Source organism: Panonychus citri, unplaced genomic scaffold, assembly GCF_014898815.1.
Source record: "Panonychus citri isolate SS breed McGregor unplaced genomic scaffold, ASM1489881v1 Contig00068, whole genome shotgun sequence".
Classification (NCBI taxonomy): Eukaryota; Metazoa; Arthropoda; class Arachnida; order Trombidiformes; family Tetranychidae; genus Panonychus; species Panonychus citri.
In genome coordinates this window covers 206,517-221,616 of record NW_026515473.1, presented here as the reverse complement: position 1 = coordinate 221,616, position 15,100 = coordinate 206,517, and the positions used below count along the sequence as shown (strand labels likewise).

Genomic DNA, 15,100 nt, shown 5'->3' with positions numbered 1-15,100 from the left:
AAATTAACAGCCAAGAAAATGATTAACTAATTATCCCGTATAAATGGTGTTGGTTTATATAAAAAAGATGAGACTATTAATCTTACATCATTCAATTAAATGGACAAGAGGTTTAATTGTTTAAATTACTCTTTAATAATCATCTTGGATACAAAAAATTGAGCAACAATTAAATCGATAGATTGGACAAAATTAATGTTTCGAAATCAATATTTGATTGATTGATTGAAATGCAAATATCCCTAAGAGAAGATGAAAAAATTATCCCGAAAGTTTTTGTTTCTTTAACGTTCTATCCCCGATAGATTGTTGATTGGACTGGATTGGACGCAATTGGATGAAACGTTAATCATGTAGAGAGATTTACAATCAATTTAGCTTAATTAGTTGATGTTGATTCCAAAATTGTAACAATCTATTTGCCTCTCGGATACCCGATAAAAGAGCCCCATGGGTAGTGGAGAAATATTTTTCCTCCGTTGCTTCACCAGCGAATAAAACTAAAGGCCAATCAATAGTTTTACTATTTAATTGTTCGAGTTGATATGAGATGGTTAAAGGTTTGGTTAATTCATCAAGAGAAGCATTTAATTTGGCAAAATTAACTGTTCGATGAGAATAAGATCCACAAATATAGTTATTAGAATACCAAGCGGACCGAATTATTCTAACCGGTTTGGGTATCTCATTATGATGGATCACCGATGAGAGGAAATTAGTTAATAGTGAATGGAAAATGGTAATTAATGATTGATCATCTTCCTTTTCTATTAATTCTGCTCCTTTACGACCAATCCAAGCAACCAAAATATTGGGTTGACCATAAACAGTGTCAATTCCTGAAACATCATAGACCCAAGGAGGATATTCTTGTTCATCATCATTGTTAATTATTTTCCCATTATCGTTACACCAAATCAGTTGAAATCCAAGATCACAGGGTTGCCAGAAAGGTTTCTCGAAGACCATGTAGATTTTATTCACCGAATCAAATCCCATGGTTGAAATTATGAGACGTTTGTTCAAAGGTAATTGGGGCTGGAAAAATGTATCCATATTATTTTTAAGAAATCCAATTGGATTGGTAATTATAACATGATTTGGATTGACTATTGATCCATCCTCGAGAATTAGAGTTACCTGATTACAATTGTTTGAACTTTTGGAAGGATAAATGATTTGTGATATTGGACAAGAGGTTTTAATTAGCACTTGAGGAATATCTTCAACCAGTGAATTAATGAAAGACGAGTAGCCTGATTTAAAGTTGTTCAGTGGGACACCATCACATTCATGATAATTTGCATAAGACATTGCAGACAATTGATCCAATGAAGAGCAGGAATTGTCGATTGATTCAAATTTAATGAACCAATCGAAGATCCCTTGGGTTAATTTAGCATCTTGAGGAGATTTAAACTTTTTACCCGCAATCCATTTACCGAACGCAGTTCTAAACACCTCACCGACTGAAATTACATCAGGCAAATTAGATGAATCGAGATTGTTATCAACACCATTATTCAAGACTCTTTGAAAATCTTTCTTGTAATCACCATTAGAAAGAGATGTTTTAATTGTGTCGAGAAAAATAATCACTTGGTTGACTAGATTGTAATCTATCTTTTGACCATTTTGAGTACAAAAATGTCCCTCGCCTTCAACGCTCGCATCGGGAGCAATCAAATCGCGTTGTGAGGCCATTTCAAAGACCTTATTTCCCTCTTGACCATGAACCCATTGAGCTCCCAGTTCGAGATAACCATCGTCTAAATATAAAGGATCAATTTATATGATTAGAAAAAATTAAGCCAAGATTAATTTGGTTACATTGGAGGAAATTAATTAAAGTTTACTTACCATGTTTAATTGATTTAATCCTTCCACCGATATAATCTTGAGCCTCATAGATTGTTATCCTTTCGAAACCCGATCTTACCAAGGTAACAGCCGCAGCCAAACCTGAAATACCCGCTCCTATTATTGCTACTTCCATAATCTAGAAATCAGAGATCAGTCTGATCTAATTGCTTGAAAATTGAAAAGAAAACACTGAGTTTAGTGAAAGGGATAGAAGTGGATTAACTGCCAACAAGAAAATGATTGACAACCTGTTAGAAATTCAACATTGAAATCAACAATTGTTCACACAATTATCATGATTCACTAATTTTAGTGTAAAAATTTGGGGGAAATCTAATGGGAATGTAGACAAGATCGTTGCAAGAAAATGGAGCCAATGTCATGGTGGCTGAAGGTCCAAAGTTAGAAATTTGTGGAAATTTCTGTTTCTTTTTCTCATATTCTTATTGTCTTAATGAATATCTAGATGAAAGGATTTTCATGAGAGAAATGATTTTGTCAATCTCGTACTTATTGTGATGACTGATTGATGCTAATTGTGAACAATAATAAGAAATGATAAAAGGGTAACGAGATTAAAAATATAAATACCTTTAGCTAAATGCATTGAGTGTTTCCATATCTTCCATTTATTTAGAAATAGTCACCATGTTGATACAATTAAATTAGAAATTAATTGTATCATCGGATCAATTGAACGCCAATTGTAAATTTTGACTTTATCACAACTGAATAGAAAATTGATCAATTTAAGTAATTCAAAACAAAATCAAGTCAAGAAAGATTAATTGTCATAATGTGTCAGGCACGATTGAACACTGTTATAATTAATTAATTTCTTGTCATAATTTAATGACAAACGAGAATAGAATCCCAATTAAAGGGTTTTCAATGTCAACATTGAGAAAGTTTCTTTCATCCAAATGAAAACAAACCAGTCGATTGTCGGAGAAGCGCCAAATTCAAATTCTAATTTAAACTTAATTGGAATCAAAAAATTAACTTTAATTAACTGATTATGAACCAATTTAGAAAAGTTGATTTTCTCTTTACTCTGAATTTAATTAGTTTTCATATTAGACTAATCGAAGACGATAAAATCAGGAAATTATATCAAATTACTTGTTAAAGATTAAATTTTCTTTTAATGATAATAATTTGAATTAAGAAATAATAATTGTAATAATGAGGATGGACAATTAATTTCATGGTAATTTGTTTTTCCTCATTGAAGCTTTTTTTGCAAATTGATTTCGGAAACACTTTTAAATGTTTGTTTGTTTTTATGGTCAATAAAAGGAAATAGTTGATTAATTGATAATTTTATCATAATGGTAAAGAGAGAATCAATTTGTTGATTAGTTGATTAAATTTCTCGGTTTTTGCCGGATAGATTGACACAGGAACCAATGAATTTTGTTGATTTTGTTGCAATTTAACAAAATGGCTGAAGTAATTTAGTAAACATTGTGTTAATCATTTCAATCTCCAATTACTTTGTGAAATAAACTCAGTCTTAAACTTGAAATAATCCCGATTGCCATTTTCGCCTCTAAGTTGGTTTTGATTTTCATACAGAATCAACAGGAAATTATGATTAACCAAATTAAGCAGACAGGATTCAACTTTTTATAAGGTGATCAGATGAACGGAGTGTTGCTATTTGATGGTTTATCCTCTTTTCTTTAATCTTTTTCTTAATCCATTCGAAAAAAAAATGAATCAAATTGGTGTAAATAATATGATTACAAAATATGATAAAAATATAACATGATGTTTTTTTCTGCTAAAAATCAGATGAAGATCCTACTTTTTGATGAATTTCAACTGTAAACACTGAATGATGATGATTTTTACTCCTTTTTCTTTAAACTTTCTCTCCTCTAAGTTTTAAAATGTCCGGTAAACATTTTCAGATGACCAATCATAATTAGAAATCACGATAGTGTTTGAGAGAAAAGCTAATTGATGTTACCATTGGTTATATTTTTAACTGGATGAAATATGAATTCGGTAAAAATATTATGATTTTTTTCTTCCGCCATGATCTCAGTGAAAGATGAGAGAAATAGAAATCTTTGTGTGATCTATTGGTGATTTTTTTGTTTACTTCCTAAATGGTTATTTGCTTGTTTTCCTTTGAAGTTTAAGGTATGCATTTAATAATAATGAAAAATGATGTTATGGCGATGTTGTTATGGGTGTTGATGATGATGATGAATCTTTTTTTCTATCTTTTCTTTGTTTGCAAGATTTTCCAATTCTTGTAATTGAATTATCACGCGGCACTGTGTTCAATGTTGCTCACTTTCATAGTCAAGTAAAACAATGATCTAAAGATTATAGCGACATCAACGAGAAATAGTATGATATATAGCACAATTAAACCTTTCATATTTGAAAGATACTTGAGAGTACCAAGTGTCACTCCAAGAGCAATGGCGAAAAAGATAATAGCAACAACAAGGTAAATCAATCCCTTGAAACGAGCAAATTCAGGTCCAACGGAGGACAGTTTACGACAATGGGGACATCGAGCCAGAGAATTACTTAATGTATTGAAGAGAAAAGATTCACTACAATGGCTACAAGTTACTCTACACATTTCTGGTAAAGGGCCAGAACTTGAGACAGCATCCATACGTTCACCTCCCTCGTTGAGAGCTGGAGGAATCTGAGTACCAGTATTACGACTCTCTACATTTAGATTGATAATTCTTAAGCAATTACGACGAGGACATGCGATCCTTTGAGCTGATGCTTTGCAAACAAGTAAACAATTACATGGGCATCGAACATATTTCTTCCCTTGTGGAGCAGGTTTGATGGGCTGAAAAGAAAGAGTAAGAGATAAAGAGAACAAAAAATAATGAGTTGGCTGTCAAAGAACACAAAGAAAAATAATAATAATAGAAAAAAACTATCAGATTAAAGTCCCTGTCAAGTTTGAATGGTTACATTTCTTTACAATCAACTAAATGATAAAATATAAACTCAATGAATCAATAAATTGGTAGAGACATTTGAGTACTTAGAATGACAAATGTTGTAACAATAATTTCATCAAATGAATGAGGTTAAATTAAAAGCTCCTTACAGTTGCCTCGTTACATTGATCACATTTGACAACATGTTGCTCCTTTTTCTCAGTGACATCTATCATGGAGCCACAGACTTTACATGCAATTGCTAATCGACCACCAGTCATGGCTAAGGTCGGTTCATAAGCTGGTGGATTATCTCCATTGTAACCAGGATCAGCTGGACGAACATAAACCTCAGATTTGGGCGGTTTCCATCTATCACCATTACTTCCATTATTTGTTTCGACGCCTCCAACAGCTCCTTCAAAATAGGAAGAAACAAGACAAAGAGAAACAGAAAGAGAAAGAGAAAGAGGAAATGACAAAGAGAGAGGAAAAAAAATAGAAAAGGCAAAAGATTAACTCAATGAAGATAAAGAAAATTCATCTGAGATTCTAGATTAAAAGGGGATAAATAGAGAGAGAGAGAGAGAGAAAAATCTCAAGAAAAATAGACTCACCTAAAAGTGGCTGATTTTCATCAGTTGAATTGTGTGAAGACATTTTGTTTTGTTTCTAATTTGTGACTTGATTTTTCTTGTAAATAGATGATTGTAAAATACTTTATATTTTATGGCAAATATCACCAATGGTTAAGGAACCAGTCAAAAGGCCAATAGAAGAAGAAAAAAAATAAATTGAACAAAAAGTTAAGATGGATAAGGTGACCCAAAAAAAGTAAATAAATAAATAGAAAGATTATCACAATATGAACATCATAACATTGAATTGTGAATAATCAAAAATTCACCAATGAAACTCTGTGTAAAAAAAAAGGAAGAACAGGAAATAGAATCAATACTAATTAGAGATAAAGATGATTTAATAAATATAAGTATCAGATAGAAAAGAAAACAAGAAGAAACTAATTAACAAAACAGGAAATTGACCAAGTGAGAGATAAAAACAAACAAGAAATAAGATAATAAGAAATGAACGAGTAAAAAGAGACTTCAACTGATAAACACAAGCGAATTTCGAATTTAATTGTACAGATGGCGCTTTCGACTCTTTGTGAGAATTTAAAGTTCAACGAAAAGAAAGAGAAAAGAAAGACTGGTTTCTTTTAAAGAAGTAAATTTGATTGGTTAATTTCCACTCGACCCCGAGGGGAAGTTAAAGAGCCGGTGGATTTAAATTCGAAGATTTGAAGTTGGAAAAAGTTTTTTCTTCGACCTTTGACCTTCTCATAGTTGCGAATTTTTTTTTTCTCCATAGAAACAATTTTCTTATCTAGTTTTCTATTCAGTTTATCAATTTAATCAAAATCTTAATCATTTACTAATCACATTGATTGTAATGAATTTTTGTTGAAATGGTTTACCTTTTTTTTTTAATGATGAACAACAATTAATGATGACAATTTAATAAGTGATATGATTTCCGATTAAGTGATTAAATTGTTGTTTTAATTATGTTTACTTGTATTAGAAGAAAAAAAATGGATCACAATTTGATTTGATTTGATTTTCTATCTTCTTGATTTGCTTGATCATCCACCATCATTCAGCAATTGAATATCATAAATTGAATGAAACAAAAGGTAATTTAATTTCACTAGAATTAAATTGCGCTGATCAATTGATTTTCAATTAACCAAATTGTTTCTCTGTTTTTCCTCTAATAAGACATTAGTAATCTGATTATAAGATTTCAAGGTCTGCAGCATTATAAATAAATCCATCTAATTACCAGAATCATGATTACGATTGATTAAAATTGATCGTAATGATTAAACATTGAGATTAAACATTTTATTAATTGAATTGAACGAGAAACGTAAAGATAATTAAATTTAAATGATGACGATGATGATTAAAAGAAAACAATTACTTATGTAAACTAAAGGTTGACACTTAATTGAATTAGTTCATTAATCTAATTAATCTGGTTGTCATCATAATAAGAGTAATTAATTAACCTTTATTATGGTTGATCATTAGATGATTAAGACAGAGATTTAATTACAACTGAAAGTTGAATTGTTTGAATACAAGATTAACCAAATTCTTACCTGTTTAATAGTAATGATAAATTATCATTCTATCATTTAATTGTTGATCAAATGATAACAATTTAGAAAGAAAAAATCTATTATGTAAAGTAAATGTTTAATTATTGATATTTACTTTTTTTTACAATCAATCAATTTAAGTTGAACAATTCGTGTTCCAAGATGAAATCATGTTAATTGTTTCAATTGATGATTAATCTTAATTTTCTTGGGTTGGGTATGAAAATAATTGTATCAAGCTCATATTTAATTATGATAATAATACAAGGTGATGATTGTATATTTACTATGTATTTATATATATAAAAAAAAGTTAAATTGTTTTGTTATCAAGTAAATTATTACACAACTATAACAACATGATTAATATTAAGGTAATAATTAATTACTTAATTGTAATAATAAATAGCTGATTTTGAGAGGAAAATGAAAAGTTGTGACATGAGAGCTGATTTTTTTTGATGGATTAGGGATTGAGAAGGGATTAGTGGTTGATCCTTAATTGTTTTACATTAATAAAATCATCTTGGAATTGATTTGAAATGCATTTTAAATTGCGTTTGGTTGTTGAGAAGGCAATTAAAGGGTGGCTAATTTGGTCCAACAATTTAAAGTTAATAGTAAATATTGGAAAGGATGGGGAAAGGGTGGATTAGATGATTAATTAATTGAGATGATTCTCATTTCCGTATCTATTAGGAAACGGAAATGTTTCCACTTTCTCTCTTTTTTTTTCTTCTTTTCTTTTATCAATGGAAATATAATTTAAATATCTTGATTGCTTATGATTAATGAAGCTTGTTATCTTCTTCATAATTGATTGTTGTATTTGAAAATGACCTTCGTAGTTGGGGCGCGGGTGAGAAAACATTAATTAAATTTACAAAGGAATATCTTCAATTACAAAATATTCAACTTTTCCACCGCAATTGATTATGTTAGTTAAACAAAGTTAAATAACAATTATAATTGAGGTTTCAAATGATTAAAATTAATCATTTCATGTTTTAGTGTTCATGGAAAGTTGAATATTATAGTAATAATAATTAATTGTTGTTAAGTGTGTGTGTTTAGATATAAAAAATAGATAAAAAAAGAAGGATTTTTTTCTGATGGTGGAAAGAGAATGAGAGAGAGAGAGAGAGAGAGAGAGAGAGAGAGAGAGAGAGAGAGGAGAAAGAGAACAGGCAAGGATAAAAATGATGAGATGATGAAAAGCATGATGATGATGATAAGGGTTGTGGTGGTGAAGTATGATGATGATGATGATGAGAATGAGAATGGAAGGCAAAAAGAAAGAGGGAATGATTAGTTTTTCTCTTTTCTATCTGAAAGTTACATGAGCTTACAACATCCTTTGTTCTGTATTTCACCAACTACTTCACTTGGATCGGCTCGAAACTTTTTCAAATCTCCGCTGGGAGAGGGTGGAGATTGAAAGGAATAGGAAGCCTTAAGATGACGGGCGTTTGTTGTTGTTGTTGTTGTGGTGGATGAAGATGAATTACTATTACGTAAAGATCGAGTACCAATGGTTTGATCTCGTTCGTTATTGGATGTTTTTGGTGATTCTCCGGGAGAAAGACTATTACGATGACGTAGGTCAGCTCGATGCTTCTTTAGATCGGCTAAAGTTCCCGTTCCAAAGTTGTTGTTTGGTGGATTCGCATTTACTGTTACATGTATCTCCACTTTAACTGATTCATTGGAGAGCATATTATTACTAGTATTTCCGGTGGTGGTACTACTTGATCCGGAGCTAATTGAATTACGATTATTGCTTTTAGATGTGGCTAATTGTCTTACTGATCGACCAGATGATTCCTCAATTGCTCGATTAATTAAGTTGTTATTGTTATACCCTGACCGGCATGATAATGAATCGCTAGTTGTTCCACTTGGTATACCATCAATTACTGATTGATCATCTCTTGAGTAATCAAAATCGCTATTAAAATCATTAATACTGTTGGTGACACTTTCAGTTCCAATAGAATCTTTTTCACAATAACCATCATTACGAATGACAACTGCATCTTTACTTAATGGTCTAAGATTGATTTGATAATCTGATGAAGAGGAGGATGGGATTTGCTTGGGAACAACATTTGACTCGATGAATTGATGGTTAGAAGATTGTTTGTTTGGCTCTGGTGTAATTAAACTATCACCATAAGAAGGAAGAAGAGAGGAAGAATTTATTAAATCATTATTAACATGTCCTGAAGCACTGACACTTCCTTTAACTGGTGAAGAAAAACCATTGACTTTGTTGATAACAATTGGCTCATCTTTATCATTGGAATTGGAAATTATCGTAGAACTTGAATTGGTTAAATTTTTAGCGAAATTGTTGTGATTATTGGTGAGATTATTTCTTTGTGTCTGATCTTCATCATCTTCACCATTCTGAGAAGATTCAACACGAAGTCTAGCCTCTTCTCGAGCCTCACGTCGAGAAATTTGAGACTTTTCTCTTATACTAGTTCGACGAACAGATTGACTTCTAGTATTCTGTGAGTGAGATCTTTTCAATCGTAAAGAATGACTCGCTTTTTTGGTTTCCATTTCGTTTCGCAGTTCTATTATTCTTTCTTTCAATTCAGGATCTTCACATATTTCTAAAGGAGTTTCTCCATTTTTGGTACGAGCATTAAGATCAGCTCCAGCTTGAACTAATTGCTCTAAAACATCAGGCTATAAATGATTGATTGATCACAACGGAACAGGAAAAGGAAAAGAGCACAGGATAAAGTATAAAGTATGGAAAAGAGAGAGAGAGAAAAAGAAAATTAAAATCAGCTGATGGAAATTATCATTATTATTGTTGATATTGTGGATATTATTGATATTGATACTTACATGACCCCAACAAGCTGCTGCATGAATTGGTTGCCAAAGGTCATTATCAACAACATCGGTTGAAACATGATTGTCGAGAAGAAACTCAACAACCACTGAATATCCATTTGCAGCCGCAATGTGTAAAGGTGTCGCACCATGAACATCACGAAACTCAAGATCTCCACCTGATTCAGCGACTTTCTTCAAATCGGCCAACATCCGATTCTCCACTGAAGCTCGAGTCTCATCGATCATCTCTTGAGTTATTCCTCTTTTTGCCATCTCAGATTCAATGTAATCCAGAGTCGCTTCATCTTCACAAATATCATAAGGCATATTTCCATCAGCATTCACAGCCAACAGATCGGCTCCTTTAGAGATTAAATATCTAACAAGGTGTAAAAGTCCACAAGTAGCAGCGGCATGTAAAGGTGTCCATTGTTCACTGTCTTGGGCATTGATGTTTCCACCAAATTCAATCAATATTTTCATCATCTCTTCACTATCATCGATACAACATTGATGTAGAGCAGTTAAACCATCTTCATTTGTAGAATCAGGACTAACACCGAGCATTAAAAGTCTTCTCACTTCTTCAACATCATTTCTTGCAGCGGCTTCAAGCAGCATAACACTTGGAACAAAATGAACTTTATAATCTCTCTTTCCACCACCGGTCACACCGACATTACCACCGCTTCGTTTACCAAAAGTTTCATTGTTTTTCTTTTTGTAATTATAATCCTTTTCTCGGAGATTCCATTTCTTTAATTGTTGCATTCGTCGTTTTCTCGCCAATTTCAATCTCTCCTGTGTTGACATTTTCTCCAACACTGGCATCTCGGCGACCAGTTCTGAGTGTTCACACATTTTAAATTACTTATTTTTACCATAAAAATAACAAATCGAGAAATAATTTACTTCCAATAATCCTAAGAATAAGTAAAAAAAGGTAAACATATTTGATGAAAGATTATCAATATATGAGAGGTAATTTTGTTGACTTGTTTTCACTAATGTATAAATCATAGATTGTGACTTTTGTAATTGATAACAAATCGATAATCACTTAAAACTAATGTAAACAGAGAATCAAGTAAATGATCAAGTTCACAAAGGTAAATAATATGAAAGATTATCAATGAAAAGAAATCAAAATAAACAGATTTTTATGACGGTCAGAGATTAATGGTGGAAAAGAATATAAAAAAAAATGAGAAAAAGGGAACACCTAGAGAGAGAGAGAAAGAGAAAGAGAAAGACAGATAGAGAGTAAGAATTTGATCTTCTAAAGTGAAGCAAAATAGGACAAAAATGTGAGTTAATTTTCTCTGTTAAAAGATTGTAGACGTGACATAATCAATTAGAGAAAGTCAACAATTAATCACTGAATTAAATTAGAATTAAATAGAAGAGTAACTCATCAACACAAAGAGAAAACAAATAAAGTGAACAAGCTACACCAGGTAAATTCTCACCTCTTTCTTTACTTGGTAACAAGAGAAAAGATTATCTCCATTCTAAGTAAATTGAAAAGAGATTAACTTACCTTTTAATTGATAGAAAAGGGAAAACAATTGACTATAAAAAAGAAATTAAATTAAAAAAAAGAAATAAATTACAATTGATTAACATTTACAGAAAACAAACAAAAATAACTCAATATTTGGAGAGGCAAATGAAGACTGAGAGACTCACTCATTGAGTCGGTGATGAAAAGAGAGAGAGAGAGAGAGAGAGAAAAGGAGAAAAGAATGGGAGAGAAATTGAATGAAAGAGTAAAAAGTATTCATTGATTACTCTTCTGGATTAAATCGTTGAGTTAATTATGAGTAAGTTGGTTGATCAATTTAATTTAAATACTTTTATTTAATAAGAGAATTAGTTTGGTAAAAATTTTCCGTAAAATTTGTTTTGATTTGTTTTTTTTTTCAGTGTAAATTACAAACAAAATTAAAGTTTTTTTTTCGTCTTTGTCAGAATTTCAATTGGATTAAGAGATTAGAGATTTAAATAATTATAATAATAAAATTGGTTTTCCATTCAATTTACCTTTGGGAATTTGGGAGTTGAGGGTTGCTTCTTTCAGGTATTAATATGTATTACAAACGATAGATATTTTTAATTTATTAATATTTCTCGGATCAGCTGACTCAATTTTATATCTTCTTAAGGCTTTTAAAATTTCGTTTCGCTATCCATCCCCTTGTTGTGGAGATTTCAAGAAAATTTCGAGCTGATCCAAGAGAAGTTGTTGGTTGGATACAGAATAAATTAGATTGTAAGCTCAGGTAGTTACAGAAATTCGAAAATGAGCAACAGATCATTCCCTTGTTACCCTTCGGTCTCAATATCATCATCATGATATTTCATTGATTCCTTATTGTTTTCATCATTTGAACCCTCCCTGGAATCAATGTCTTCATTGGTGAGTGTCTTTTATATTTCACATTTTGATTTTCTTTTTAATTGCTGGGAAATAGAGAGTTTGACCACGTCACTCGATTTGCCATCATATTCATCCAGCATTTTCATCCCAAGCTTCTTGATTCAGTCTAATGGCTAATCGTCGTTTTTCTGGACAAAACAAAAAGAAAAAGAAATTAAACAAAAATGTTATTTAGATTATCATTCATTTTGAGTGTTTGTTTAGGTGATAATTACCTTTAGCTTCTTGTAGACGTTTCTTTTCAGCGGCTCTTTGTTCAGAGCTTATGCTACTTCTTATTCCTAACGCTCCGGTAATAAGTCTACGAGCGAGTATAGCTGAAGTTTGTGGTCTCTGTTTGTAAGGTAAAAGGTTATCTGGAGAGAATGGAAAAAGAAATGGACAATTTTTATGAGTTTGAAAGAGAATAATATTCGTTAAATACTAATCACAATTATCTAATTACCTGCACATTTTTGAGCTTTAACTTTAGATTCTTTGATACCTTCATTTAAAGGTCTCAAGCGTATATTGTGGTGAGGCATTGACATGGCCTCTTTAGCAGCGGCTTGGCTTGAGAAAACAGCTAATGCATGAGAATCATCGACCCATTTAATATCAAAATCTCGCAAACTGTTTAAAAGCAAACAAAGTATTCATTAAATAGATTATAATAACTTTCGCCCTTTTCGATAAATATATTTATCGTTTAGAAAATATTGTAAATCTTACTTGAATACTGCCAACGAGGTAACCAAATCTTGGGTTCTTATGTCGGATGGGAAATCATAAATCTCCAAAACATGAGATAACTTTGAATCTTCAGAATCTTCTGGATAATTATAATCTCTCATGTTGTCACTGACTTTAGTATGACGGGTAGTGGATGATGATGAATTGCTATTACGCAAAGAACGAGAGCTAATAGTTTGATCTCGATCGTTATTAGAGGTTTTTGGTGATTCGATGGGAGAAAGACTTTTACGATGATTTTGCTCAGTTCTAAGCTTTTTCGTATCATCTATTCCGGTGTCATGGTTAACGATTCCGATATCACTTAGATTTTCTTTCACTTTTAAACAAATTTCATTGACTTCATTGTGGATTATTGTATCAACAGGACTCACAATAGAGTTATTTTGATTGTTGGTGTGATTCTGGTCTGTTGGTTCATTTTCATCACCACTTTGAAATGAACTAGCAAGAAGTTTGAATTCTTCTTGAGCTTCACGCCGAGAAATATGAGATTTCTGCGTTAATTTTGTTCGTAGAATTTTTTGACATCTAGTATTTTGTAGATGACATTTTTTGGACTTTGTGTAATGAGTTGAATTTTTACATTCAATTTTACCCATTAAATCAATTATCTTGCTTTTGGATTCAGGATCTTCACATATTTCTAAAGGAGTTTCTCCATTTTTGGTACGAGCATTAAGATCAGCTCCAGCTTGAACTAATTGCTCTAAAACATCAGGCTATAAATGATTGATTGATCACAACGGAACAGGAAAAGGAAAAGAGCACAGGATAAAGTATAAAGTATGGAAAAGAGAGAGAGAGAGAGAGAGAAAGAAAATTATAATCAGCTGATGGAAATTATCATTATTATTGTTGATATTGTGGATATTATTGATATTGATACTTACATGACCCCAACAAGCTGCTGCATGAATTGGTTGCCAAAGGTCATTATCAACAACATCGGTTGAAACATGATTATCGAGAAGAAACTCAACAACTACTGAATATCCATTTGCAGCCGCAATGTGTAAAGGTGTCGCACCATGAACATCACGAAACTCAAGATCTCCACCTGATTCAGCGACTTTCTTCAAATCGGCCAACATCCGATTCTCAACTGAAGCTCGAGTCTCATCGATCATCTCTTGAGTTATTCCTCTTTTTGCCATCTCAGATTCAATATAATCCAGAGTCGCTTCATCTTCACAAATATCATAAGGCATATTTCCATCAGCATTCACAGCCAACAGATCGGCTCCTTTAGAAATTAAATATCTAACAAGGTGTAAAAGTCCACAAGTAGCAGCGGCATGTAAAGGTGTCCATTGTTCACTGTCTTGGGCATTGATGTTTCCACCAAATTCAATCAATATTTTCATCATCTCTTCACTATCATCGATACAACATTGATGTAGAGCAGTTAAACCATCTTCATTTGTAGAATCAGGACTAACACCGAGCATTAAAAGTCTTCTCACTTCTTCAACATCATTTCTTGCAGCGGCTTCAAGCAGCATAACACTTGGAACAAAATGAACTTTATAATCTCTCTTTCCACCACCGGTCACACCGACATTACCACCGCTTCGTTTACCAAAAGTTTCATTGTTTTTCTTTTTGTAATTATAATCCTTTTCTCGGAGATTCCATTTCTTTAATTGTTGCATTCGTCGTTTTCTCGCCAATTTCAATCTCTCCTGTGTTGACATTTTCTCCAACACTGGCATCTCGGCGACCAGTTCTGAGTGTTCACACATTTTAAATTAATTATTTTTACCATAAAAATAACAACTCAAGAAATAATTTACTTCCAATAATCCTAAGAATAAGTAAAAAAAAAGGTAAACATATTTGATGAAAAGATTATCAATATGAGAAGTAATTTTGTTTATGTGAATAATAAAAAAGTGATGAAAAAGCACAAGAGTAGAAGCAGAAAATTGCTACGATATTAATCTCGTTGCCCTTAAGAACAGAGGTGTGAATAATTGGACACAACGCAATTGTGGACTCAATAAAAATTACGATTAAATAATTTAAAAACTAAAGAAAAATTAAATGGCAAAAAAATAAACAGAAATCAAGAAATAAACAAAACAAACTGTTGGAACTTCAAGTCCCTCGAAT

The 15,100-nt window shown here is 31.8% G+C and overlaps 3 protein-coding genes across 3 annotated transcripts; all 3 read right to left on the bottom strand.

The window, feature by feature from the left end:
- Positions 1–261: 261 nt before the first annotated feature.
- LOC128386260 (spermine oxidase-like) lies at positions 262–1,996 on the bottom strand. The gene is made up of 3 exons (XM_053345266.1): positions 1,861–1,996; positions 424–1,769; positions 262–318 (listed from the first exon to the last, which is right to left on the bottom strand). Exons 1-3 carry the CDS (start codon positions 1,994–1,996, stop codon positions 262–264), a joined length of 1,539 nt encoding a protein of 512 aa, XP_053201241.1.
- A 985-nt stretch (positions 1,997–2,981) lies between these two features.
- On the bottom strand, positions 2,982–5,856 carry LOC128386372 (type I phosphatidylinositol 4,5-bisphosphate 4-phosphatase-B-like). The gene is made up of 3 exons (XM_053345400.1): positions 5,408–5,856; positions 4,961–5,208; positions 2,982–4,693 (listed from the first exon to the last, which is right to left on the bottom strand). The coding sequence occupies exons 1-3, from the start codon at positions 5,448–5,450 to the stop codon at positions 4,142–4,144; spliced, it is 843 nt and encodes a 280-aa protein (XP_053201375.1). The 5' UTR covers positions 5,451–5,856; the 3' UTR covers positions 2,982–4,141.
- Positions 5,857–7,036: 1,180 nt separating this feature from the next.
- On the bottom strand, positions 7,037–15,100 carry LOC128386259 (uncharacterized). Its single transcript, XM_053345265.1, has 6 exons — positions 13,879–15,100; positions 12,965–13,707; positions 12,699–12,865; positions 12,469–12,609; positions 9,823–10,679; positions 7,037–9,657 (listed from the first exon to the last, which is right to left on the bottom strand). Exons 1-6 carry the CDS (start codon positions 14,728–14,730, stop codon positions 8,296–8,298), a joined length of 4,122 nt encoding a protein of 1,373 aa, XP_053201240.1. The 5' UTR covers positions 14,731–15,100; the 3' UTR covers positions 7,037–8,295.